At 38.1% G+C, this 27,752-nt stretch overlaps 1 protein-coding gene across 1 annotated transcript; it reads right to left on the reverse strand.

Moving 5' to 3' along the window:
- Positions 1–230: 230 nt before the first annotated feature.
- LMBRD2 (LMBR1 domain containing 2) lies at positions 231–21,353 on the reverse strand. The gene is made up of 17 exons (XM_031061136.1): positions 21,142–21,353; positions 20,623–20,702; positions 18,365–18,463; positions 17,344–17,511; positions 16,275–16,485; positions 14,706–14,780; positions 14,258–14,371; positions 13,509–13,692; positions 12,999–13,180; positions 12,095–12,228; positions 11,781–11,886; positions 10,984–11,081; positions 9,107–9,210; positions 6,982–7,028; positions 5,114–5,216; positions 3,778–3,907; positions 231–1,301 (listed from the first exon to the last, which is right to left on the reverse strand). The coding sequence occupies exons 1-17, from the start codon at positions 21,313–21,315 to the stop codon at positions 1,241–1,243; spliced, it is 2,070 nt and encodes a 689-aa protein (XP_030916996.1). The 5' UTR covers positions 21,316–21,353; the 3' UTR covers positions 231–1,240.
- Positions 21,354–27,752: the final 6,399 nt, after the last annotated feature.

Raw genomic sequence — 27,752 nt, forward strand, 5'->3', positions numbered from 1 at the left:
CTGGACAGGCTTGTGAGATGCATGATGTGCAAAGCGAGATGTGCAAAGCAAGGGCAAGGTCTTATACCTGGGTCATTGCAATCCCAGGCACAGCTTACACGTTGGGCATGACCAGCCCCAGAGCAGCCCTGCCCAGAAGGGCTTGGGGGTGCTGTGGGTGAGAGGCTGCACATGGCCCAGCCATGGCACTCACAGCCCAGAGAGCCAAACGTGTCCTGGGCTGCATCCAGAGCCTGTGGGCAGCAGGGCACGGAGGGGATTCTGCCCCTCTGCTCTGCTCTGCTGAGACCCACCTGGAGCACTGCATCCAGCCCTGGGCTCCCAGCACAGGAGGGACAGGGACCTGCTGGAGTCACCGCAGAGGGGACCACCAGGTTGGTGAGAGGACTAGAGCACCTCCCTCAATGAAGATCAGCTGAAAAAGTTGGGGCTTTTCAGCCTGGTGAAGAGAACGTTGTGTGGAGACCTCACAGGAAAAACCCTCCACGGTCTGAAGGTGCCTAAAGGGAAGCTGGAGAGGGACTCTATATCAGGAAGTGTGGTGACAGGACAAGGGGAAATGGCTGAAAATTTGAAGAAGACAGATTTAGATGAGATATGTAAAGAAACTCTTTACTGTATGGGTGGTGAGGCACTGGCACAGGTTGCCACACAGAACTTGTGGATGCCCTATCCCTGGGGGGGTTCAAGGCCAGGCTGGATGGAGGGCTGAGCAACACTAGAAGGTCCCTGCCCATGGCAGAGGCGCTTGAAATTAGATGATCTTTAAGGTTCCTTCCAACCCAAACCATTCTGTGACTATGATTTTACAGTCCAACCTTTCTCAGCAAAAGCACAGTTGATATAACTGCACTTTGGATACATCAATATGCTCTCACAGCATTGGTTAAAATACAAAATAAAAAATTCCAGAAAATCTCTTCCCCAAACTTAGACTGTTACAGTTCAAGTTGAGCCCTAGGTATATTTGTGAGTTTATCATCTATTAACTTTAAATAGTTTTCTCCTTTTGGTCATGACACAAAAGCCCACACTGATGCACAACATGATCTACAACAGCAGAAGCATATTCCTATCACTAGTGGTGAAGTTATCATACACGTGCATTCCCAAAAGAGTTGTTCCTTCATGTTTTTTTTAAAGAGTCTTTGATGGTTCAGTGATATATTGCAAATAGAGTATTTTCCAAGCAATGAGTAGGAGCTAGATTTCCACTGAATTTTCTTTAGCTTTGATGAGCTTAGACATCATCAAATATTTTGCTTCGAGACATTGACAGGTATCTTCCACCAGGCTGGTACCTGCAGAATCAATTTTAGAAGTGAAAAAGTGTCACAGGAAATAGAAAAATAAAGAACCATTAAATCATCTAACTCTCACTGCAATCTTTCTCCTTAACTCTAGTGGATGATGAATTTGATGTTCTACTGAATTAGTTTTCATGAGAATGTGAAAGACAGCCATTAAATTAAACCTCATGTGACCAAGAGAAACAGTTATATGAATACTGGGAGTCTTAAAGAACTGTTTCCTAAAACAAAGGAAAGGGAAGAAGCTGGATGTTTTGGTTGAACAGGACTTTTTTTAAAAATCCCAACGACACCAACAACTAAACAAACAAACAAAAATCCAAAGCACAATAAACCCAAACAAACAAGGGCACCCATAAAGTAGCTGCGAGTGCTTAACAGTACATCTCATGAGGTATTAGAAAAAAAACAGTATCAAAGATAATGCCTGCATCAAACAAATGCTTGCATGCTTACTGGTAAAACAGAAACTTCACAAATTGTTGATCAAATATATTTTAAAAACACTTTAAAAGCACAAAGACCAACACAGGCACAATGAAGCTACTTGCTGCAGTATTTAGTAAAATCGGAATGAACACAAAGCCAGAACCTGGTATCCTAACTGCCCTTACAGTCCAAAAGCGGTCTATTTATTGCAGGAGCTCTAGATTTGAAAACTAATGTTACATAAGCTACTTCTAAATTAACTGAAATTCCATATGCAATTACTCTTTACTTACTACCTCCATGAAATGAAACGAAGGTTACTAGGCAAAGCCCAACTAAGCTTTGAAGCTCCTGATTTTCTTTTTAAAGAAGAAGTTTAGAATGTTCCACTTTGCAAAGCATGTATAGATTCCTGGAGACTTCTGACACTGTGCTTGAAAAGTATTTGCTCCAGAATAATTACATATGCATACTCCTGTTTATAGCAGACAATCCCTTTGACACTGCAGGGAAGCCAACCGCTGACAGAAATTCCAGGGTAGCTCCTCTTTTAAACTCTTGTGTTTAGAAAGCCCCAAGTGCTCAAATGTGGTGACATGAGACTAAACCAGTTGTCTGAATCAACCTGTGAAACCTGGCAGTGCCATTTCACAGCATTCTTTACATGTTTCTGAGCTGGCATTTGTTAATAACATTATAGATAGAAGTCCACTGAAACAATGACTTTCTGTGACTCTTTGTGATGGGGTAAAATAGTTTTAGCTGAAAAACAATGAATTGTAAGTTTTTATATGTGAATTTTGTATTATTTGTCATTTCTACACTATATCCACCCCCCCCCAAAAGAAAAAAGCACCCATACAATGTATTGCTTGTTTCTTAAATAAAGCAGAGCTTAGCAGTTACATAAGGTACTCTGAGGAAATTTGGTGTTGCAGTCACAACCACAGAATCACAAAATTGTCTACTACAGACAGAGCTACACAGTGCAGTCTGTTACTCTCTGTTCAGGAAGTTCAGATTTTAATTTACTTTAGTAGCTCAGCTGTATTCCTGCAGCGGATCCTGTAACATTCAGTTTTATTTCCTGCAGCCTTTTCATAATGGATTTTTTACTGGGAAATCAAGTGAGCTTTCTCCAGCTGAGCTTTGTAGGAAATCAGGGAAAACCTTACACTGTACCTCTGCCTGTTGAGGCATACACCAAGACCTGATAGCTCAGTGTGCAGCTGCAGGTTGTGCCCCGGATGTCAGGAAATGGGAGCCCCAGGCAAGGTGCCAAGAACAACTAACAAAGGGCACAGGGACCTTTGGCCCACTCAGTGGACTGGACACTGAGACCATGCAGGAGCCAAGAGTACAGCTGGAAGAGCCTGGAATACAGTGCACATGGGCTGTGAGGGTGTAAAAGCTAAGGGATTCTTTTGTTTGGGGTTCCTCCCTAGAGGCACCAATTCAAGCTGTTATGCTGTCACTGCACCATGATTAAAGGAACCAGGCATCTGGGACTCTGCTATGGGAAACCTACGGTTGAGCTGGAAAGGGAAAATTTTCTGACTGTGAGAGTGGGGTGAGTAGGGACGGAAAGGGGGACTTGGTCTGCCTGGTCCTTGGGTCACTGGAGCTGCCTGTGGTGAAGGGGCTTCAGTCCCAGCAGTGAAAGTCTGGGGTGGCACAACTGTGATCCCCAGACTGCACCAGGAATGGCCACAGATGGTCACACCAAGAATGTTTCCTTAACATGCACATCATTCACGAGTTTTACATGCAGTGGTTTTCAAATTATTCCATATGTAACGTTATATCCAGCTCAAATCTTATTCTGACATTTCTAAAAAACCTGGAACACCTTCAGGTTTTAATAGGTTTTAAAATTATTTCCTAATTATAGGGGAAAAGGAAGAAAGGAAAAAAGTTAGATGAAATTATAAACTTCATTTACAAAACTGTTATTATGAAACATTTAATACAGCTGTCATAGGTCAGAAAACAGAAGACAATAGAAACTTTTAACTGGAAATTACAGAATATTCCTCACCTTCCTGAGTCCGATTCAAGGGGGTCGTCATTAACAGAGTCTGCATTAAAATCCAAAGGTTCTGCATCCTGGAGGAGTTCTATTCTATCTCTTTCAGTCCTACCATTTGAACGGGTATACTTTGATAGTGCTGAATAAGTAAAAGGAGTGAAAGACACTTATTTGCTTTGTAAACAGCCTGAAGGGTATGAAGACATTAAATTTAAAAAAACACTAAGAATAACAAAGCAACCTCATCCAAAGCAAAAGTGCAATGATTTGGGAGTAGATTTAATATTAAACCAAACTTGCTCAGACTTCTAGTATTTCCATTTTGTATCTCCACAGAAACGCAACTACAACTTTTGCCCCTCCAATAGGTTGAGATCTACCTTGCAAAGAATCATGGAAAATAAGAACCTACTGGCAAGCATTACTTTTAAATCATCCATTCATCCTCCCAGCTCCATGCTTTAACTAAGCTGCTCAGACCGGTTTTTTGTTTGCTTTTGTTTATTTTTAAAAAAATCAATCTCATGAGTTGTTTTGCAGTTCATTCTGCGACCTTCACTAGGTCAGTACCTTTGTCTTGTTTTAGAGCTGGAATGCTACATAGTCACATGATGAACACTAGAATGCAATTTCAGTTACTCTACCACTAAAAATCTGGGTTTGCAACTTTGTACAGAGGAGAGGGAAATCTATCAGTATTTTCTTAAAAGCATATTCAAAGCTTCCCTCCTCCTCCTCCCCTCTTTCCTCCTTTTTCTTCATTTCATTTCCTCCTTTTTTTCATTTGACTTATTGTTAGCTTACAAGTGCACAAAAATACAGAAAAAAACATTCACATTCTGACAAACTTTTCTGGAAGTTTAAAGCATCCACAAAAAAAAGTATTTTGTGAATACACATAATTAAATGAAGGTATATACACTTATGTGATGTCACATTTGTTGGTCATCTGATTGCTCCATTATTCCAGTCTGAGACAGCACACTTGCAAGCAGAAGAGGTGAATTTTAAGATTTACAACACCCTACTTCAAGATGCATCATGAAGTTTCTTTGTTGGCAACTGCTAATCTAATGGCAATCATTATATATCCCATAAGACCAAGGAATTGGTCTGAAGAATAGTAAGAACGTCCGATCCCAACTAGTTGGAGATGGAAAGAAATACAGTACTCTTTTGAGTGCCTTAAATGGCAAGGTGATACCGAGCTGCAGAAGTGAACATTATCAGCACAGCATCTAAGACAAAAAGAAGAATATTTGAAACTATTTTCACAGCCAGTGTTGTGAAGAAAATGTACTGAAACAAAACAAAACTAACGTCCCCTCCAACCCACAGAGCTTACGTCTATTGGCATTGGTCTCTGAGAAGCTGGATTCTTTCTGGTCTGTGTGGACAGCTCTGCTTCTGGTGGAATCTTCTCTATTTCCATACCGCTCCTTCCATTCCTGGAAAAAAGACCACCAAGAAAAATCTAAGTTGGGAGGAAAAAGTAACACAATAACTAACAGTTCAGTATCTAAATACGGGAAGAATTTGTTTCATTTTAAACTAAAAATGTGTTCCTTCACTGAACCAGTTATCATAATTGTTCTTAAGAAAAAGACTTCTATAAAAGAAATTGCATCTCAAATCTGCTCTCGAAGTTCAGCCAACTGGTCTAAGTTATGGTGGGAACTGCTGCTTTTATTGATCACTATTTCCACCTAGTGGCAGAATGGAAAAATAACCAGATGCACATAGCACAGAAAAATTCGCAGCTTAGTGTCAGGTCATTTCACTGTATATTAAACATATCATGTATTTGCTCTTTTGCTTCCCAACAAGTTCAAGTTTTAAAACTACAAGATGGAGGGAAAGGATCTATCTTAGAGTGACATTATGATACTTGTATCCCAGTCATATGTTCTGTTTATGCTGGATATTATATTCTGTGCCTTCAAGACTGGTTCTGAGTGAACGTAGGAAGTGAAAAAGAAGCATGGAGTTTGTTATCAGGGACTGCACTCACTGCTCCACATTGGATGGATCAGAACAGAGCCCTCCTTTGCTTTTTAGTTAGTTTAGCTAGCTGAGGCAGAGAAGTTTTCTCCGGACTAGTTTTCTTTCCTTTTTCTTGGAACTGTTCGAGCCTGCTCTGGACTGGGACCTGGGGAAACACTGAGAGCTCACACTTTGTGGCCACCTGGGCCTGCTCTGGGCAGCAGCCTTTCCCAGTGCCGGAGAGATTGGTTACAGAGCGAGCACCCACAGGAGAGATTTTCTGAATTTGTCATCTGTTCAGAGCTGCGAGTGAGTTTTGTCATCTGGTATTGTTCATTTTGTGTGCTGGGGAGTGCTTTGCCTGTTAAATAAACAGGTTCTTTCCAATTTCCTCTGAGGAAATTTTTCCTGATCCAGCTGGGGGGAGGGGCCATGTGGATTTGCTTGCAGGGGGGGTCCCTGTTGGAGATTTTCTCCCAAATTTGCCCTAAACCAGGACAGGATCAAAAGAAAGGTCTATGCAGTACTGGCTGTCATCAGGGATTAAACTATACCTAATCTTGGAAAGCCAAGAGATTTTAGTCCCAGTACTGTCTTGCATGCATCCTTTCTCTCATCTACCTTTTACTGTGACTTTCTATACTGTATTTTGTTATAAACTAGTGAAAAACAAAAGCTTCACAAATCTTTCAATACAATATGCGCAGAAAACATGACTTGAATCACATTCTGTTTGTTATTCAGCAGAAATTATTAATTCTGTCTTAAATGCAATTCCCTCCTCTGGCAAAAAATAAAATAGAACCTGCGCCTATGACTTTCTGATGAGCACACAAACCAATAAATTTGGGGGGAGTCCACATTTCAGTATGACAACTCTACAACTGCAGTTATTTCAAGCAGAGCAGTATCAGTATAAGAGACTGGTAATATGCCATTTTAGATTATTCTGTATCCTAGTAATCAGGACCCTTTTTAATGCTTGTTGTACCTACTGGCATACACCACAGCACACTGAGTAACAACAGTGTCCAAGTAGTGTCATTAAAATTGTCCTCTAACCTCCTATAAATAACCCCCAGTCAAGACTATTCAGCAAGATTAAACTAATTCCATCAATTATTTGGGACTCTTATTTTTGTGAAATATATAATTCTGAACTAAATATCCATGATAAATCTTATCAGATATTGCAGTATAATGTTATAATTAGCCAAACAAATCTCATACCCTTCTTCTGTTTTCACCTTCTTCCTGCCTCTGTCGTTTTCTTTTCTCTAAAAATAAAAAAAAAAAACTTTGTCTGAGCTCCATATATGGAAAATCATTAGCATTTTTTGAAAATAAAAATGAAAATCTGAAGTTAACTAATGAAGATTCTTACTGAAATACATTACTTTAACAATTAAACAAAAACAAAACAAAAAGCTGCTTGTCTATCATTATGGGATTTCCCATCAAAATTATTTTGTCATGATGGTATTTGGATCACAGCATAACATTTGGATACCAGCTAGCAAAGAAAAAAAAAAAGTCAAACAAACCCTTAGAAATAACTGGGAAAGTAAGGTATTAAGAAATGAAGAAAAAACTTCAGCATTTTAGAATCAAGATGCATATTATAACATTACAGTATCAATGTCATCATCACCTTTTATTTAAGCGAATGAAATTTTGGTCTTTTACCAAAAAAACCCATACTACTACTCTAAGTAAACCCAGGTTTTTCATCAACTGTTGGAATAAAGGTATTCCATAATATAACACTGTCTCCAGAAATTTTAATTTCTAAACATTTACTCAAAAATTACAATGGCTTTTTGCAACTTTTAAGAAATACTTTCAATAAAAATTAATGCAAAATAAAAAGCTTTCCATACCAGCAGATAATTCCAGTTCTACACAAAAACCATGCTTTCTCTAATTAAACACAGCTAGATGACATAACAAAAAAGACTCAAGAAATGACTGAATTTGTGCAGCTCAATCAACACACACAAAAAAAGAACAGCTTGTTGATGATAAAGATAGTGTAAATGTTAACCATCCTTTATGAAAGATTACACAAGCACCTGCTAAGGTATTATTTGTTCAGTAACACACTGGCAAATATTTAGAAATATCTAAAATTCAGATACTGGATGAGTAAAACTGGTACTTCACTTAAGATGTCAATGAAGTCCATCAGTGGACTCTACACAGTGACCACAGTGCTCCTGCAGTTTGTGCAAGTTTACTGCAGTTTGTGCTGTGCCCTTCCTCAGTACAGCTTTCAAAATACTGACAGATGGTATGCTTTTTTTTTTCTGCAACATTTCAGACAAATGTAAACCAAAAACATACTATATGATGAGGAAAAGACTGAGGTACTTAATGCATTCTTTGCCTCAGTCTTTAAGACTGAGACCAGTTGTTGTCTGAGTACCAGGTTCCCTGAGCTGGAAGGCAGGGATGAGGAACAGAATAAAGTCCTCAGAATCCAAGGGGATATGATCAGTGACCTGCTACACTGCATGGACAGACACAGATCTGTGGGGCCAGATGGGATCAACCCAAAAGGACAGAGGAGCTGCTCAAAATGCTCACCAAACCACTCTCCTTAAAATTTTCAATTGGGTCACAACAACCCCACACAATGCTAAAGGATTGGGGCAGAGCAGTTGGAAAGCAGCTTCTTGGAAAAGGACTTGGGAGTGCTGGCTGAGAGTGGCTGAGCATGAGCCACGGTGTGCCCAGGTGGCTAAGAAAGCCAAAGGCACCTGGCCTGGATCAGCAATGGTGTGGCCAGCAGGGCCAGGGCAGGGACTGTCCCTCTGTGCTGGGTACTGGAGAGGCCACATTTCAAATCCTGTGTCCAGTTCTGGGCCTGGGTCCAGTTCTCAGCCCAGAGAAGGGCAATGGAGCTGGGGAAGTGTCTGAAGCATGAGTTTGATGAGGAGCAGCTGAAGGAGGTGGGGGTGTTGAGCCTGGAAAAGAGCAGGCTCAGGGGAGACCTTATCACTTAACAACTCCCTGACAAGAGGGTGTAGTGAGGTAGGGGTTGGTCTCCTAAGTAACAAACAACAAGACAAGAGGAAATGGCCTGAAGTTGTGCTATGGAAGTTTGGATATTAGGAAAAATTCTTCACTGAAAGGGTTGTCAGACATTGGAATAGGCTTCTCAGGGAAGTCTGGAGTCACCATCCCTGGAGATATTTGAAAGATGTGCACGTGTGGCATTTGCAGACATGGTTCAGTGGTAAACTTGTCAGTGCTGGATTAAGGGCTGGACTCTATCTTAGAGGTCTTTTCCAGCCGTGATGATTCTACAGTAGTATGATTTTACAGCGAGACTATGACAGAAGACCTAGTTTACCTCTTCTGATTAGCTCTTTTCCTTCATCAATCAAGTCAGAGGTCATTTCACTATCACCCATGAACTGCTGGAACCCCAAAAGATTCAAACAACGAGTTCCTAAACTGGTAAAAGAAGAAGCAATTTCCTTTGTTAATTTACAATTAGTAATTTAGATACATTACAGAACAAAATGTAAAACAATCTATTCAGAACTGTATGAACAATCCATGTAAAAAGGAAAAACAAAGAAGAAAAGATGGACTATAACACCAGCTGAGAAAACAGAAAATTCAGAACTCAGAACAATAAGCAGTGACCCAGAACAGTAGGGTGACCTAGGTGACCCAGAACAGTAACACATTCCTAAATATAACTGGAAGTGATAGAATAACCCTACTCAAACAGAGATTAAAATGCATATAATCTGAGAGTAGTGCAAATGACACTGGCTTTAAAGACGTCTAACATGAGACATTCGCTTTAAATGTTCTGATATAACAGAATTTGTACCTATAATATGTCATCAACTTTTCTTTGCCAGAAGACAATTACTATAAAAATTCTCCTTATTCTAATTTCTCTATTTTTGAAACAGTAACAACATAGGAAATCCACTTTCACCCCAGGGTTTCACTCAGGAGAATATGAACTGCATACTTTTAAGCTGTAGGGATGCTGGCTGCCCATTCGGATAGCCATTGGCAGCAGTCAGGTAGCAAGCTTGCTCCACCTTTTTTAAGCCAGTCCTGGAGCTACATAGCATGAAATCACTTTCATCTTTTCAACTTCACACCAGAAAACAAAACTGCTGGTTTTGTGCTGTTTTCCTTCCTCCAAACTGGAGTATTGATATATTTTTTCCTGATACTACCTTAAGACGGCTAGATTAAGCACTGGAAAATCAGCTTTCCTCAACAGATTTTAATTCAACCTTAGTTTTTGCATGTATCTTTATTAGCAGAGGTCATTAAAGCAACCCTCTCTCCTTTAATTTTTATTCTTCCTTTTCATTTCGGCATTCAAGGCCCAGGATGATCATCATGGACAAGAGTCCAAAGTTCTCTTTCCTTGTCATTTGCTTTCCTGTTTGTTTGTTTTGTTTGTTTTTTTAGCTCCACCACCACTTCTGTCACTTAACTTTAAGGTAAGCAGGGAAAACTCACAACTAGATACTTGTTACTTACTATCTATAGATACACATACAATATTAATGGATATCCAAGGCATTTCACTACAATGTACTTGACTAAGATTGCTTCTGACTGAATGGTAATGCAGAATTGAAGATATTAACATAAATTTGTATTTCAGCAAGATCAGACTAAAAGTAACGAATCCCTTACAGCGATTAAAAGCAGATATGTTGAAATTATAAAGCAAGAATGTAACAATGTTTTCTGCAGTTACCCTTCCAGCCTCCAACAAACTGTGCTTTAGGGAAAAAAGATCAAATTACTTAATCCAGCATGTGTTACCAGAAGTTTAGTAACACATCAGAAACTTGATATGAAACTTTACAAAGTTCAATACCTAAAATTGCTGCTAGTGGTCCTTAATTTATTAGAAAACTTTGCTGAAAACAGCTTTTTCATGATAATTTTAATCTCTAAAGCACAATCTAAATGTCCCCAGGCTCCAAAGTTTGAACAGATCACCCCTTAAAACCTAGGAATGAAGTTTAAATAAACTCAGTTATGAGTTAATACAATCTGTATTTTTAAAATGTACACATTTCCCCTATACAAATAGCAATATACGCATTTAGGTTTTGCATTTTTATTAGAATGACACAACTCAACTGCTGGAAAAGGAGTACTGAATCTCTTCCTGAATTAGATGAAATTAGTTTTATTAATGTAAAGAAGCATGGAGGATCTATATTGCAAATCACTCACCTGAAGTACGTAGCAATACAAAGAATGACAACAAGCATTGGGTAGTAGATATAGAATCCATCTGCAATGAAGGACAGCACTCTCATGGATCCCATTATCTAGGAAAAAAAATTCCCAAGAACAAGCTCTAATTAGCTATATTCTAAACAAACCCATGAAGATCGTGCCTTCTCATAAATACAGAATCCTTTACAGTAACTGAAACAAAGGCAATATTATCACAGGTCTGCTTGAGAATAAGCAGATGTAAAGGTCACCTCCAGCACTCTGAGATTTCTAAAATGCTAGATTTTGTAGTCTCACTCACTCTAGAACAAGGGCAAATCTGGTGGATTGTTTTCATCTGCTGTGAAAAGAGTCTCTAAACAAAACAAAGAATCTAGTTACTAACAACAAAGACATGAGATATAATCTGCCACAGAAACCAGGTCTTCAACAAAACCAATCTCACTAGTTTTCAGTAGGAAGTTAGGATTGCTCCTGATCTATAGGGATGGTCTACGTGCTAAAGCCACTGAAAGCTAAAACTAACACGAATTGGTACTAGGAAAGGAAGAACACCCTGCACTCTAAAGTACAATACTTTACTTTCTTAAGATAAAGAGGGGGGGAAAAAAAGCTATTGATGACTTCTAGAAATCATTACCAACCTTCTCGCCTATAACCAAGTATTTTTTACCATGTTGGAAAGATTGAAAAGATTTGAATAGCTGTATTTTACAATAAGATGTATTTAAAAATACTGCATCTATTCTCCGAACCATATTGAAAACTCAAACCCCTATTTTCTTACTTACAGATGTATAAGCAGTTGGCTGAGTGTTTTTGTGAGAGATTGTTGCATCCATATGGGTCAAGCCCAGAAAGTTCAAGCACAATGGTGGAGTAAGACGGCAAAATAACCTGCACAAATGCAAGAGGTGACAGCATTTAAAAGAGTTTCTTACATAACCTACAGAGTCATAAGTGTATCTATCATAGAACAACAGTGTAGAGCTCATTAGGAATTATACCCATAAATTACAAATTGAAGAATGTAAATGGAAGTTTCATGGACATTTTCAATTCAGTATTTGATAGAACACCTGTAAAACATATACCAAATACTCACATGCCACTGAAAAGGAGACTGTATGCATCTGTCTGATGATGTGAAGCTAAGTAATAATAGTTAAATACACGGATCCTGAAGACAGTAGAGTAAACACAGATACTTAAGAAAAAGATGGTAAGAAAACAGGCCATCTAGGGGGAAAAAAAAGTGTTGTTAAGTTGCTTAAATGTAGGTTTTAATGTGTTTAGCAGATAGCCTGTCACATGCAGAGAACGTCTCCTGCCTTTAATTTTCATTTTGAGATTTGAGAACACCACCAGCTCTGAGAAGAGTTTTGGGAGTTTTTCAGAGCAATTTAAACTGGAAATTATAACATTTTACACATAAGCTAACATAGCTGACCCTAGAAACATTCTACTAGTTCTTGTTAATGTAAATAAAATTGCTGCAATTGCCTCAATAATTACCATGACTAATCTGGCATTTATTCCCACAAAAAAAGGCATAAACCAAGTGTTTTCGTATCACCATTTGCTAAGTATACTGGATTTTTTCAGCTCGGTATTTTACTGATAAATTTGTGCACACATATGTTAGCCACACCTTTGATTGGATTCCTAGTCATTCACAAATTCCTGTTTAGGAAACTGAGGTCACACACATGACTGTTTAGACAGAAAGTCTAATTCACAGCTATGTTCCAACCTACTGTTTCAGAAATTACTCTACACATGATATTCAGGCCAGCTAGGTCATGCCTTCACCAGGTATTTCAGAGTTTTAACAAGTTGCAAAAGGCAGACTTCCTCCACACAAAGAAAGTTTAGTACCATATATTTAGAGACCTTCTGAAAGTTGACAGATTATTTACAGATTTATTTAAAAATCTATTTTATCTACTGCTGTTATCATAACCATTGATGCGAAAATATTTTTTTCCAAGTGACTATCTCCAACTTACCTCTATGTATATATAATTGTATGTCTTTTCTGCCAGCTGTATGAAAACCGCAAATAGCGACAGAACTGGTTTTGTGCTGAAGAATGTGCACTCCGACCACACAACAATTACAGAGAATGTGGCCAGCACAACTGCAAGCACTCTGTAAAACCATGGTCGGAGAAGGCACTCCCAGTACCACTCTGGAAAAACAAACACACAGACATATCCGAAACAGGTTAATGAAAATTACACAACCAGAAACAGAACTCGCTCTCAAAAGGTTTCAAAGTTTGCTGTTCCTTTATTGCTTTATAACATAACTGCTACCAAATTTGTAAATAAAATTGAGGCTTATGGCCAAGAGCATAAATTAGTATCTGATAGCTCTTCCATTACATAAATACATTAATATTCCAGACATGCTTCCCTCTGCTGCAGCTGAACTTTTTACATAAAACAACTGGTTCTTGTTACAGAATGGTATCAGTTATGCTTTAACATACCTAAAACCTGCATGACAGCACTTACCAACCGTTGGTGTGTAGAAGTACTGAATTATTTTGTTTTCTGGTTCCTGGGAATGAAAGGTATGAACAAACTGTCGAGTTGCACTGCTTTCATTTTTTGCCACATCTTCCAGGTAAAATGCTTGCTCTAAAAGAATTTGCCACTGGACCTGTGTACGACGATGTCTCTGCACTGAATAGATGACCTACAATAAATTGCAAGAAATTAGGGTTTCAGGGCACTTGTTTCAAAAATGGCAGAAAATCCTTGCAAAATCCCTTGAAAATGCATGCATTGCAGAACTCAAAGACTGTGTCTTCAAAAAAGCAGGTAGGCAATTCTCTAAAACACATAAATCATGGAAGTACTATATACAGGATTACTGAGTTTTGCAGCTCTTTCATCACAAACCACCCGTAGCAAACCACCTACTTTTCCCAACCTACCACTTTATTTTTGCATCTCAGTAAATATCAAGCTTTTACTATAATTTCTTTTTCAGAATGCACTGTCAGTCAACCATTATAAGGCTTATTCACAGATAGCTACAACACTATCAAGATACAACACAAGAACACCTTTTACACATCCAGAACTTTATCACTTGGCATACTAATTGTCTGTGCATTCTCTCACCAAGAAAAGTTTCTGTTAAGTAAATTAAACCCACTGTACTCAACAGTCCAGATGAAGTGCATTCAAAATCTTTGACTAGCATTTACTCTCACTACAACAGCCTAAATGAGGCATTCTCCCATCTATTAATATACCTGCTTGTGAAGTTTGGCCAAACTTTTTTCACTGGGATAACTGTTCTGTCTTTCATCAAAATCTTCATAATCATCCATATTTCTACCCATTCTTTCCTGGTACTCAGTAGGGCACTGGAAGGAAAAGGGAAAATTAACTGGGAGACAAATGAGTAGCAAGCAGCTTTGGCTAATTATTTGTAAAAGTTTCATGCAACTGAAAAGCTCACTCTAAGCATACATTTTTCTCTCTTTCTAGAACGCTATGTCAAAATACATCTGATAATTCCATATGTCATAAGAAAATACTTCACAAAGAATTTCAACTCAGTCTCAACAGAAACTCAGAAGAAGTCAACTAGAGATTTTATATTAAGAGCAAAAGAAAGTAATGTACAAGTATTCTGTATGTGCAGGAAATACCTCCTCCCAACTGAATAATTATGGTTGAAGATGAGCAATTGGTTACCTTTTTCAGTATAGTATCAACACATTTCCTCAAGGGGTGGTTATATTTGATACTCTCACTTACTTTACGGACTTCCTGTTGAGAGAAAAAAATAACAGAGTAGTTTACCTATGCTATATTAAAACATCAATTAAAAAAAAATTTCATTAACTATAAATTTTTACTGGTCAATTAGAGTTGCAGCCCTCCCAACAGTCAGCCATCAAAGCTTAAAAAAATACAGCTTCCTAAAAGCCACAGTTTTACTAAATATCTCATAAAAGGTAAGTGAAGTATTTGTAAAAAACACAACGTATTTTTTTTTTAAAAGAACAGCAGTGTACAAATATGCAACTATATAAATACATGGAGGATTGGTTTCTATGCATGAAGGCTGAAATGGAAAAGACTTTCTTGTTTAAGTTACAGATAAAAAGGACATAAAGAATAAGTCCCACTGACTGACTCAGGGCACTGACCACCACTTTAGGAAGCCAGTTCCAGTGTGAGACCAACCACCACCCCTGTGGTAAGGAACTGCTTCCTAATGTCCAGTCTGGACCTCTCTGGACACAGCTCTGAACCACCCCCATGCATCCTGTCACTGGCTGCCAGGGAAAAGAGATCGGCATCTCCCTCTCCAGGCATCTGAACAATGCTCTTAGTAATTTGCTTCAACTTTTGGTCAGCTCTGAAGTGCTCAGACAGCTGCATCAGATGACTGTTGTTGGTGCCCTCCAGTGGAAATATTCTATCTGTTTTAAGTGCTATCCTGGTAAAAAAGGGTTGTCATTGTTCATTTTCCAGTAAGTTTTGTAGTTATGTCCCACTTAAGATGTTTTACCTGTTTGAGCAGTTTCTTCAAAATGCTGTTACGGATGAATGAAGATTCTATTACTGTTATGTGATTAAAAGTCTATTTGTGTTATGTGTCAGTACAAGCAACACATAACATGAATTTCCACCCTATCCTACAACAGTTCACACATTTTATTCCAAGCCATGGTATCTCAGCAGAAGAACCAGGAATAGCTAATTCAAAGGGCTACATTTCCATTCTGTTCTTGAACTACATTAGAGCCTATTGCTCACTGATACTCTATTAACAATAGAGTCTCAAAACAAACTTTGAAAGATACAATTATCTCTAAGTTCTCTTCTTAAAGAGCATGTAATTGTGGCCCCACAATTTGGAAACTCTTCTTGAGATCCCAGAAATACACTGTGAGCAAAGCATAGAAGAAGTACACAATTTTAACACTAGTGAAACATCTATACGCTGCCTATTCCAGCTCACTCTGAAATGTTATTTGTTAGTGACCAGTATTTCTCCAAAACTGTCAATAAAAGAATAGACTCATCAAATAATGGTTATCAAGTTGCTATTACTTTTAAGTTTCTCACAGCAAGGACTATTTCTGTTTCACCTTTTGCATAGGACTGAGTGCTATCAAGGGGTACACTATGATAATTTTCTTAGTTTGCAGATATTTTACAGTAAGCTCACGCTACAAGTGTCCAACACCAATGAATTCAGACACAACTAACAGCAGCCTTCACTTTTTTCCACAGAGAAAGCTAGTTACTTACCTCCATAATATCCTCTAAATTCTCCTCTGCATCTGCTTTTTCAGTCATCAGTTTGGCAGCTTTGAAGTAAGTCTTCATGAGTAGATAACCCCTCTTGGCCCCATTCCAGTGAGAACGAGGGATTTCCACCAAACCATAACCCAAAAGCAACACAAGAAGGAACAGACCCCATGTGTTTGCAGCAGCTATTCCAATAGTTTGAAGCTGGTTCCTAAAGAAACAAAGCAGTATAAAAAACCCAAACAAACAACATCCTTCTATCCTGGCTGCAAGAAACCAGCCTTGAGGTATCAATATGTACCAATAGGGCTTTCAAGTTTACAGGAACAGACTCTGGTATCACCTAGATTTTTGCCTGGAGCCAGTCTGCTGTCTGGCCGTATTTAAAGCTGCCACAATTTTCCTGTATCTCCTGTTCTGCCGACTATGGATGACAGATAAGAATTGGTTTGTTTGTTCTCAAAGAAACTGTTCTCCTAAAGGAATACGTTCACTTAGGAAACAACATGAACTTACCAAACCTACTGACAGTGAGGTCAAAATAGCATAATGGCAGTCACTGTAAGAAACAAATTCAGAACCCAAGATTTGTATTCAGAATATTGTGCTCAGGAATTTTATTCACATGGAATTTCTATTCCATCTGGTATGAAAGACTATAAGCAATTTATCGATGTCAATTATTTTAACTTTCCTTTTCACCTTTAAAGTCTACAGTATTTAGAAGCACTACATAGGAAATACTGATTTTTTGAAATATGTTGTTCTGAAAACACTGGAAGTTTCTGCACTAACTTTGCAAATGTGTTTGCATGGAGAAAAAAGCACCACTGTAAATACAAGAGGACTCCTCTGCTGTACATACCAAAATCAGAGTAACAAACTCCAAATTTCTACAAATATTCAAAAAAGCCCCTTTCATACAAAAAGTTAACAAAATTTTCTAACTGACTAGCAAAATATTATGACTAAAACTAGTTTTTTCAGAAAGACCAATTTCATGAACACAAGAAATTATCCATGACAATTGTGTAAGAACTCATGGGAGAGTTTACAGCCTTATTCTTACCATTGTAAATTGAAGTTTGGGTTTACAGCCACATATATTAGAAATGCTCCAAAAATTAGCAAGTAAGTGCCATAATAGATGGCATTCTCAATCAGAGCAGTTTTAATCTTTCCAGTGATGGAGAACCCTCCTGATCTAGCATATGACTGCATAAAAGGTAGCAGAATCCTAGGAGAAAATGAAACAAAACAAAACCACATCAGCCAATTAAAAAAAAAACAAATAAACAAAATAAAAAACCCACCAACCCCCACCAAAAAAATCTCCCAAACACCCAAACCACCAACCTCCCCAAAAAAGAACTTTAGCAGTGTCAGGTTACCGAGGCAGGGGTGTTAAGATTTTTAAGACTCCCAAGCTTCTAAGAAATTAGCTACTTAGATGTTTTTATTCTAGATGTACCTGTCTGATGGCAAACCTTACACAAGCTGCAGATAAAAACAATACAGTTAGCTTTGCTATGAAAAATCTGTGATAAGTAAGAATGAACTACCAACCCTGATATCCTTGAAACTATTGAAAAATAATTATCTGATAACAGGTGGATCAGAAACTGCACAAAGCACAGACAACCCAAAACCCCATACACAGATCTTTTTTCTGTAGTTCTATCTAAAGCTTTGTGCAATATATCTGATAAAACCAATTAATTTACAATATTACTTTAAAATCACCCAAGTTATTAATAGAATTATTTTGGTATCTGGCTGCCTAAAACCCCTTTTATTTCAGACAATCTATCCATAAAGACCTACACATGTAAATTGCTTAGTTTTAACTACAAAAGGGAACCAAGGATAAATGGCTGCCACCTGAAAGTTGCTTCCATAGAAGCAAGAAAAAAAAAGTATGACTAAATTAGTATAGTAATTATTATCAAAATTTCACTACTAGCAAATACTATGCAATTTAAAAGTTCTTTTCCATACTGATATACATTTTAAAAGAATGCTAAGACTGTTAAGATGGTCCGTTTAAGAACTGTATCATACTCCTTGCCGTATTCTTTTGCCTTACTTACCATGTTAAAAACTGAGATGTCCAATACACAACACGCCAGAAAATTGGCATAATTCCATCAGGAATATAACTCCAGGGTTTGAAACATTTTTGCTTGCTGCTACAATGTAAAGAGGACTATTGTTAGTTGTAGAGCCCTGAGTATAAAAAGCAACTTCTATAAATTCCTATCTAGGAAGTTCTTTGAAAAGAACATAGAAGTAGTACAATATTATTCAAGCACACAGTCAACAATCAACTGTCTCCCAAATAAATAAACTGAATAATCACTAGAAATATTTATCATTTTCCTAACCACAAATAATGTATTTGGACATGACATCATTCTTAGAGAAAAAAAACCCAGAAGCTCCAAGACTGAAGAGGACTATTCAATAAAGCATTTTAAGGTTACAGTTCTTGGTTTTCAGTAGTAATTATTTCATGCACAGAAAGAACACTTGTTTAAACAGAGAAGCATTAAATTTTAGTCAGTGCAGGTTTTTAAAAAATATCTAGGCACATCATCATCATCATCTAGAGCACTGAGTCATATAAAGAACATAATAGTTGTTTCTTCTGCCACCCAGCTGGATCAAGTCAGTCGTATATAAATTTTGATTCAATAAGCCAATACTCTTCTGACAGGTAGTGTTCACTACAGAAGACAGAAAAGTCCTATGAGCCCTTTTAAGAAAAAGAAAAGATAAAAAAAAGAACAAAGGAAAAGGTGTCCATCTAAACTAAGGCAGTTTATTTTTTTTCCACACACCTGGCTGGGTAATGAAGCAAGGGTGAGTCAAGGGGCAATAAAGTCAACTTAGATGAGATTACCTAATGAGAAATAATTGGTATTTTCCAGGGTCAAACTAGTTAAGCCTGAGTTGTAAGTTTTTATGTGTACAGCCTAAATATTTTCAAAATTATCAACTTAAGATAGAATGACAGACAGTATGACTAAAGGTTTCAGCACCTCTCCTATGAGAGCTGCTGAAACCTCTATGACAGGCTGAGAGAGCAGGGGTTGCTCAGCTTGGAGAAGAGAAGGTGCCAGGAGACCTCACAGCACCTTCCAGTACCTGAAGGGGGATTATAAAAAGGCAGAAAAGGGACTTTTTATATAGGCAAAGTGACAGGACAAGGGGCAATGGTTTTCAACTGACAGAGGGCAGGTTTAAATCAGAGACTTGGAAGAAATTCTTTACTGTGATGGTGGTGAGGCACTGGCACAGGTTGCCAGAGAAGTTGTGGATGCCCCATCCCTGACAGTGTTCAAGGCCAGGTTGGATGAAGCAACCTGGCCTAGTGGAAGGTGTCTCTGTTCCTGGAAGATGATAGGAACTGGATGACATTTAAGGTTCCTTCCAGCCCAAACCATTCTGTGATTCTAAGAAAAAAAGTTTGTCTGAAGCTGTAGATAAATTGAAAGGTTACTGAATAGTTTTCAAATTGTGTTTATAATTAAATAGGTTTAATTAACATCCACTGGGTGGTCTTAAGTATAGGGTGCAATATTGCGTGACTGTCATTTCACCATTGTTCCAGGCCCCTCTTTGGGGCAGCAAGACTGGCAAGACTTCGCACAGACATATCAGCGGATATCTTAAAGGCTCAGATCATCTTACAGATAACTACACTGCCCACATCAGTAACACAGGGAAAAAGCCAGTGCAGGCTAACGGGTGAGCAGCCACAGAAAGACCACACATTAGTCCACTTCTCCGTGGTTAGGGATTACTTTCTTCCTGCCAGGACACCCCTGGCAGGCTACCATTACTTTGGTGGAATACAGCACATTTCAGATAACTGCAATTACCATACATATGTAATCATAAGAAGCAATTAGATATGTCCCTGACATATAAGACAAGCAGCTGATTTCATTCATATGGTATAAATTAAAGGTATAAAATTAGATTTTCAGGTTTAGCGTCTTTAAAATTGTAAAGGATAAGCATTCATCAAAGCCCCTCCTCATAACCAGGATTGCTCAAAAAGCTTAGTCCTATTGCTTTAACAAAAAAAGGAAATCTAGTGACGTTAAAAAAGAATAGTTGAGTAACCACCTAGAACTACTAAATAATTACTATGTAATTACTCTCAGCAGATAAAGATCCACCTTTCATCACCTTTTCCCTGACTGTCCTGTGTATTTACAAACTTCAAAATTTGCATCACACAGATAATACTTATTCATCAGTGTTAAAAACACAATATGCTATCAATTAAAAAAAGAAAATCATAAAATACAGTCTAAAGAAAAAAACATGTAGTTCATACCTTGGAGCAAGAGTAACGTAAGAGCCATTACTTTCTGCAGGACTAGAGTTAACCGCAAGCTTGCATCGATTATAAATAGTCTAAAAGACAATTTATTTTATATCAGTGACCAAAGAGGTATAATACTTATTTAAAAGTAATAAGTCTTATTATAAAGACATTTCCTGTACTCCAGGTTTACGTTTGGAATTAATGACACCAATAAACATTCAAATCAACATTCAATCACCGTCAATAAGTAAAACACTGGAAGTGTCCTTATGTTGCCTAAACAGATGAAAAAATTGTTACAAACAAATGATGAAATTTTAAAATGTTTGAAATAGATTTGTTATCTCATAAGACCAACAAAAAGTAAAATTAATTATGAACACAAGGCATTCCCATGTTTAATTTGTTAAAATACTACATGGAAGACTTCTTCGGTATTTCTAAGAGATGGTCTCCTGCAGCCACTAGTTCAGAGAAATACCATAAACATTTACTGCAATTAAGCAGGAAGTCCTGCACATTTCTTACCGTACTGACATCCAAAGGCAGTATGAATACAATCAGGAAGCAGAGATACCAAGCCAATAATGTTGCTATGATCACCAGCCTGTGCTGTTTCTTGAAGTCTCCATACCGGTGAAGTAGGAATAAGGCCAAGAAAAAGACAAACACTATCTCGAGGCCCAGGGCTGCACCACTCATTGTTAAATGCTGGCCCCAGCCACACCACAAGCACTTGGGAAAGCAGATCAAAACTGCAAGACAAAAAGACATTTAGTTACATTAAAATCTCTGCAAGATATTTACACAGAAGAGTTGTTCAATGGACACTTTGAACATACTAACAAACTTTTCATACTTCACATGATCAGGATTCTTATCAGACAAAACCAAAGACTTTCAGCAAGGTGCCCTGAAGTCCTCTGAAGAAATCAAAACACGTCATTCCAATGCTGTAGTTTCCAGCAACGTATTAGGAAAACTCCTGTTCATCATCTTGATACAATCCAGGAGGCAAATCTCTGTCCTTAATTAGACTACTAGCCCAACTTTAGGTCCAGGACAAATTTCAAGATGAAAATCTAGTCTGCTCTTTTTCTCTCCTTTTAGAAGCAATCAACTAATTTATACAAAGGGTTAAATATTTAAATCAACTATTTCTGGATAGCTAATGAACAACATTTTAATGGAGTGTACCTCAAATACATATTTAAAATCTATACATAATAGTTAATAGAGCATAAAAACGCAGCAAAGAATGTGTTAGTCTACTTGTAATGCACCTCTTGGAGGTTTGAAATTTCAAGAATTTCAATTCACCTTCCTACTCCTCTGGTGCTATTCAGAGAAACAAGGGTCTCAATTAATTTGGTATAGTTTGCCATGATGTATTTTTCCTCTGCTTGTCCTTCTGTGTTTAATTACTCTGTTACAGTCAGGACTACTCTAAGAAAGTTCATATAGCTTCATACAGACAAGCTATGATACAAAGGGACAGCGAGCTGCACAAATCCACTACAGAAAATTTCACTGACTTGCTACATTTTTATTTAAACTTCTTCAGACCTTTTGAATAAGCACCATTTTACCACAGGCATTTTATGCATTATTAAAAAAAAAAAGTTTATTACTCTGGCCAGTCTGACTTGTCTCTCCACCAAGATTAACATTTCACTGATTTGATTTAAGTGAAATAGTTTTTGCTACAGCTTTGCTGTTAAGACTTCCAGTACTTTCACTTTCCTGGAGATTTAAAAGAAATGCTATTACTGAAATTCCCCTCTACTTACTTTTAAATCTCTTTAGAACTTGGTAAAGTGAACCATTTCTTTTACTAATTTCTCAGTAAACTGCTTAAGCACATCTATTAAGCTTCAGGGCACTATGCAGGGAAAACTCTCTTATTTACATTAAAAAACTTCTAAAGTTTGTGATGCCATTACTACCTTGAGAACAAAAAGGAACAATTATTCTGTGACTCTTTTTTTCTCCCCAGCGAGTTACCCTCCTGCTTCTAGTCAAAGATTCACACACTTTTTCTTTTCTGCCTTTCATCAAACATGTTTATCAAACACTTCCATTAGGACAAATCACCATCTTACTATCTTTCTGTACTCTACTTTAGCTGAATAATTTGTACATTAAAACCTCAGGATATCTCACCTATTTCTCAATCACTTACTCAAAGCAAGTCCTTGACTGTTCAATTGTACCATTATTGCTTCCTCAGAAAAGCCTTTTCAATTTACAGTATAGCAGCCAATTCCAGAGAAGCAAAAGTAACAAAACAATTACAAATCAGCTTCATTAAGGCACTGCTATCTGGCATGCAGCTTTTCGGGCCCATTACAGCCACACCTCTTGCTACGTAAACAAAAAAATTATACAGCATACACTTAATTAGTCACAAAGTTTTATTACAGTCACATCCAAAAAGCTTCTACAAAAACACAAGGTAAAAAGTTTTTGTGCAAGATGCTGCACTCAGCTACTAGCATAAGGGTACTTGCAGAAGTAGTATAAAAACGTACTGAATATGCTAAAATAAAGAGGGAATTGATTCCGACCACAACTTAATTCACTTTCAAAGACAGAAGTGACTTTGCAGTTATCAGTAAATTACATCTTCATGCTCTTCTCTGGTTCCTATTTTAATCTCAAAACACAAAAAGAAAGGCCTGTTTTTTCAAAAGACTGAGACTAATAACAGAGTTGTTTCGAATTATTGTATACACATTTTCAAAATAACAGTTTAAAATTTTTAGATATAAACCGTTTAAAACCAGCTCTCCACATAGAAAGATACACGGAAGAAAATCCACAAAGTGAGAAATGCAGTGCTTGAGAGAAGCTCTTCTGATGAACTAAGTCCAACCCAACAGTGCAGACATATCTAGGACCTGTGCTACTAGAATCAGGCCTTAAAACACATTACTGCAGGCTATAAAGCCATGCCTTCTTGTGGAAAGCAGCACTTGCCACTGAACCTGGTTGTTAGCTCAAAGAAAGGTAAGCTTCTTACCTATCATCCTGTTTCATCACTTTATTTAGACAGCCATCTCACTACTGGCATACAGCTACCTAGTATCAGCTGACTGAAATTCCAGAATCACTAAAAAAATGTTGTCCTGAAATAACCACTTCAGGAGGGTTCTCTAGTACTGTACAACCGTCAATGGCTTAGAGGATGCTCCTATTGAAGCAACGACAAAGTAACAAGAGCCCTCACCGTGAATGGAGAAGTATTTATGGGCATATTCAGTTTCTGAACAACCAGGCAACTACAGATTAATACAAATAAGATTAAAAGCTGAAACACTGGCACAAGAAGTGCAACTTAACCAATAAAACATAAGGACGTGCTCTTGTGTAGGCTTAGGATTTTCCTGCTTCTTTTCAGACACAGACAAAATCAGCTAAGGTTTTAATTTTACCCAGCTACTAACACTACATGCATCATAAAGGGCTCAGTTCAGGCTTAATTCCCTTTATATGACAGACTCCCTACTATCAAAAGTATTAAATTACCCTGCCAACCTAAGAGTAACTGCACTCACGATATCTACATTACAAATGAACTACTCTGCCTGGTACAGAAATCTCAAGTTACTAAATGAAACAACAGAGAATGAAAAACCCCATACTTTCCTAGAGCTTTAATGCAGCACCAAATTTAACAAAGACATCCCAGTACTATATTCCTAAAGAAGGGCTAGGAAGAGTAAAGCATATCTGTGAAGGATTCTGCCAGTCTCCCAGCAAATGCCTGAGGTCTGAAGAGATGTTAAACACTGCTTCACATGCCTTACTAAAAAGTATAAATAGGAATAGTATAAATAGGAAATTTCCTTCACAAAAAGTATAAATAGGAAATTTCCTTCACAAATTCAGCTTTCTTAAGGCCTCCAAATTCTTTCCCCCCAGGAAACATAGCACTGCTTCTCTGTCCTGTGTTTCTGTGGTTGATGGCTCCTGCTTAACACAGGAACAAAACTCCGCTCAGCTGTACCTGTTTCCCCCCCTTGGAAGTTTCCAAATCTTTAAGGTATTTTGATTTACACTACCACTTTCAGAAAGACCTGAAATCTCCAGTAGTTTTGTGCCTTCTATAGTTTTAATTACCATACTCTTTCATTAGGGGAACTCTGAAAACCATTAAAAGTATTTGACAAGGGAATGGCCTCCTCAGCCGCAACAGTGGCTCTTCCCAGCTTTCCTTCCCAAGAAAAAACATCCTAAGGAACAATCAAAGTCCTACTAAGCAATATATAAGATTATAAACTGATCCTCTTGTATACAGTAGGTCTATCAGTCATTACTTAAATAGATTAGATTACTTCAACTATTTGTCCTTGACAAACTGATGCTGTCTTTTACTCACCTATTATATTCTATGTACTTACAAATAGCTTTAGCACCAGAATTTTTTTCAGGAATTCAAGAAGAAGAGGAATCTGCCAATCTGTAGCTCTGCCTGTCCTTCAGATATTACTAATAAAGCCACCATGCTTCTGGTTTTCCTGTCTGGTACCCCAGACATTTCTAGATTACTAAAGACTTTTTTTTTTTATTGTTCTTCAAGCATTCTCAGGTAGATATCAAATTAATTTGAAAAAGCTGCATTTCTAGACATTTTGGATATTTCAGCTGAAACACCTGAAAAACCAAACACTTACTTTGTATTTTTAAAGATCATAACTACATCTGTCTGAAGAAAACCTGTCACAAAAAGCTGCCAAACTATGAAAGGGATTATCAGAGACAGTCAGCAACAGAACTGAGAGCCTTAACATAGAAAAATTATATATCTGGGCAACAGCATCTGCCATCTCAAGCTGAATTCCCAGCTCACCTGCAAGTACAAAAGCTGCCATCTCCAGCAATATATCAATGGCCAGCTAAATGATGACTTTCTGCCTTTCTGTCAGAGAATAACCTGCTAGTTCTTATTATATATTCTTATTACCAGCACACTTCACTTGGCAAAAAACCCAGTGTTTGGTTTCTGAAGCCTGCCCTGTTCAGCAGAATTATGCTGCTAAGAGTCATAAAGAAAGACTTCACTCTACAGACATGCAGTAATAGACTACAGCCTTTAGTACTGATAGAACTGGCTCACACTTGATCCTTGATACTTCCTTCTTAAAATAACAAAATGGGCTAACTTACATTTCAGAACTGATAATGAGAGAACAACAAGAGGCAAAGAAACAACACAAGTAGACCCTTCAGCTATTTCAGTACTCAGGTCTGCATAGTGTGTTGTAGGGATTTCCTTTAGGTTGGTTTCAGGTTTAGGAGAGGGGCAGCATCGTGGGTTTTGTTTGGTTTTTTTTCTTTGGTTGGTTTGGGTTTTTCTGTTTATTACTACACACTGGCCCTTGCAGCTTGGGGGAAATAGTAAGTATTTATAAAAAGACAACAAAGAGCTGCTTTATCTCTGTACAGCTATCTAAAGAAATAAAATAGCCACAAACTGCCCAAGAAAACCAGAGAAATTATCTGATTGCATTATTTGAGAGAAACAACCTCTGAGATTAATGAAGAAAGCAATTTGCATGGCCTTCCTCTTCGAGGACACACTAGCCAGTCTATGTACTGACAGATACTTTATTAGTACCTGTCAGTACAACGATTTTGTAATGAAGAAAAATTTTAAACTGGCTAAATATTTAATTGATACAGAACGATCTATATTTAATTAATAATAGTTCAATGTTTAGGGAAACAAGTTTTCTATCTTCTAACTGAAAAAAAATAAAATGCTGTGCTGATACCACCCAGAATAGCAGTACTCTCTGATTTTGCAGGAGACTAGGTTCTACACAGTAGTACTAAATGCAAGACAAATGCTTGACCAAGGAACATTAAGATTTTTGCGTTCAAATGCAAGCAAGCTCATTTGCTTTACATGGTGCTGCCTTGTCCTCTATTAAAGGATCACAGAATCTTTAAGGTTGCAAAAGATCTCCAAGATCATCAAGTCCAATTTTTAATGTATTAAGTACCACAGAGGCTGAAGCTTTCAAACAGTTTAGGGAAGTATGCTGAAAATAACACCTAGAAGAAAATAACTCACTTATCAGAGGAACTGAAATAGAATCAAATACAAGCACTGTACAGTTGCATGTAGAATCTAAAAAAAGAACAGAAATCACTATCTGGGCTACCAGATTAATGCACTCACACAAAGCAGGTGTCAGCAAGGCACTCACATGACTACTGCCCCAACGCTGCGTTCAGGCAAGCACGCTATTTGTTAATTTCCAGACTGTAAAAAACACTGGCATTTTCCACAAAACTATCTTTTGATTTCCCATGCATTAATGAAGAAGAGTGACATGATTCACAAAGAAAAAAGGGGCTGCAGAAAAGGTGAAATAAACTCAGATTTTTTTTTAAACCAAAACTCCACCTCTTTTTCATCTGATTATCTGCTTAAATAATCTTTGAACAACTGTTCCGTGACTTAAGTTAAAACCGGAAACGTTTAAAAGATATCTTTTTAAAGATCACATGGATGTTAATTTGAGTCACCTCATTCTCTGTATGTGACTGAAAGCTGTGTACGCTTTGCTACGGGCTCCATTACCACCCTCAATTTTACAGGCGCGTCCCTCCGTCGTTATGCAGTAAACAAAGGACAGCATTTGCAAGCAAGTGGTTGACTAATAGCGGGGCTGTAGGTGTGTTCGGACCTAGTTCTCCATCCCCAACAATTTCAAAACAAGCAGTTTGGGGGGAAAAAAGCGCAGGAAGAGCTGCATTGCTGAAAGTCCCGCGGGCGGTGAAACACGGTGTGAAAACACGGTGGGGTTGGAATAAGCACGGTGAGGGTCAGGACCAGCCACACACGGGCAGTTTCAGGTGCTCCCAGAGAAAACCTTCCACGCTGGAATGTGCCAGAGCTCCCCGGCGCCAGGCCTGTGCGGCACAGCACCGAGCAGCTCCAGGGACACGGAGCCAGCACCGCCCCGCGCTACGTGCCCGGGGTTCCTGACGGGCGGGCAGTGCCCGGGATAAGAGCCTGGAAACGAACGCGCCCTCACCCAGCACTGCCCCGCGACCATCCTTCCCCCCGCGCCCTTGTCACCGGGGACGCGCCTGGGGGCAGCCGCTTCCCACCCGGCTCCCGTCTC

Source organism: Geospiza fortis, unplaced genomic scaffold (assembly GCF_000277835.1).
Source record: "Geospiza fortis unplaced genomic scaffold, GeoFor_1.0 scaffold163, whole genome shotgun sequence".
NCBI lineage: Eukaryota > Metazoa > Chordata > Aves > Passeriformes > Thraupidae > Geospiza > Geospiza fortis.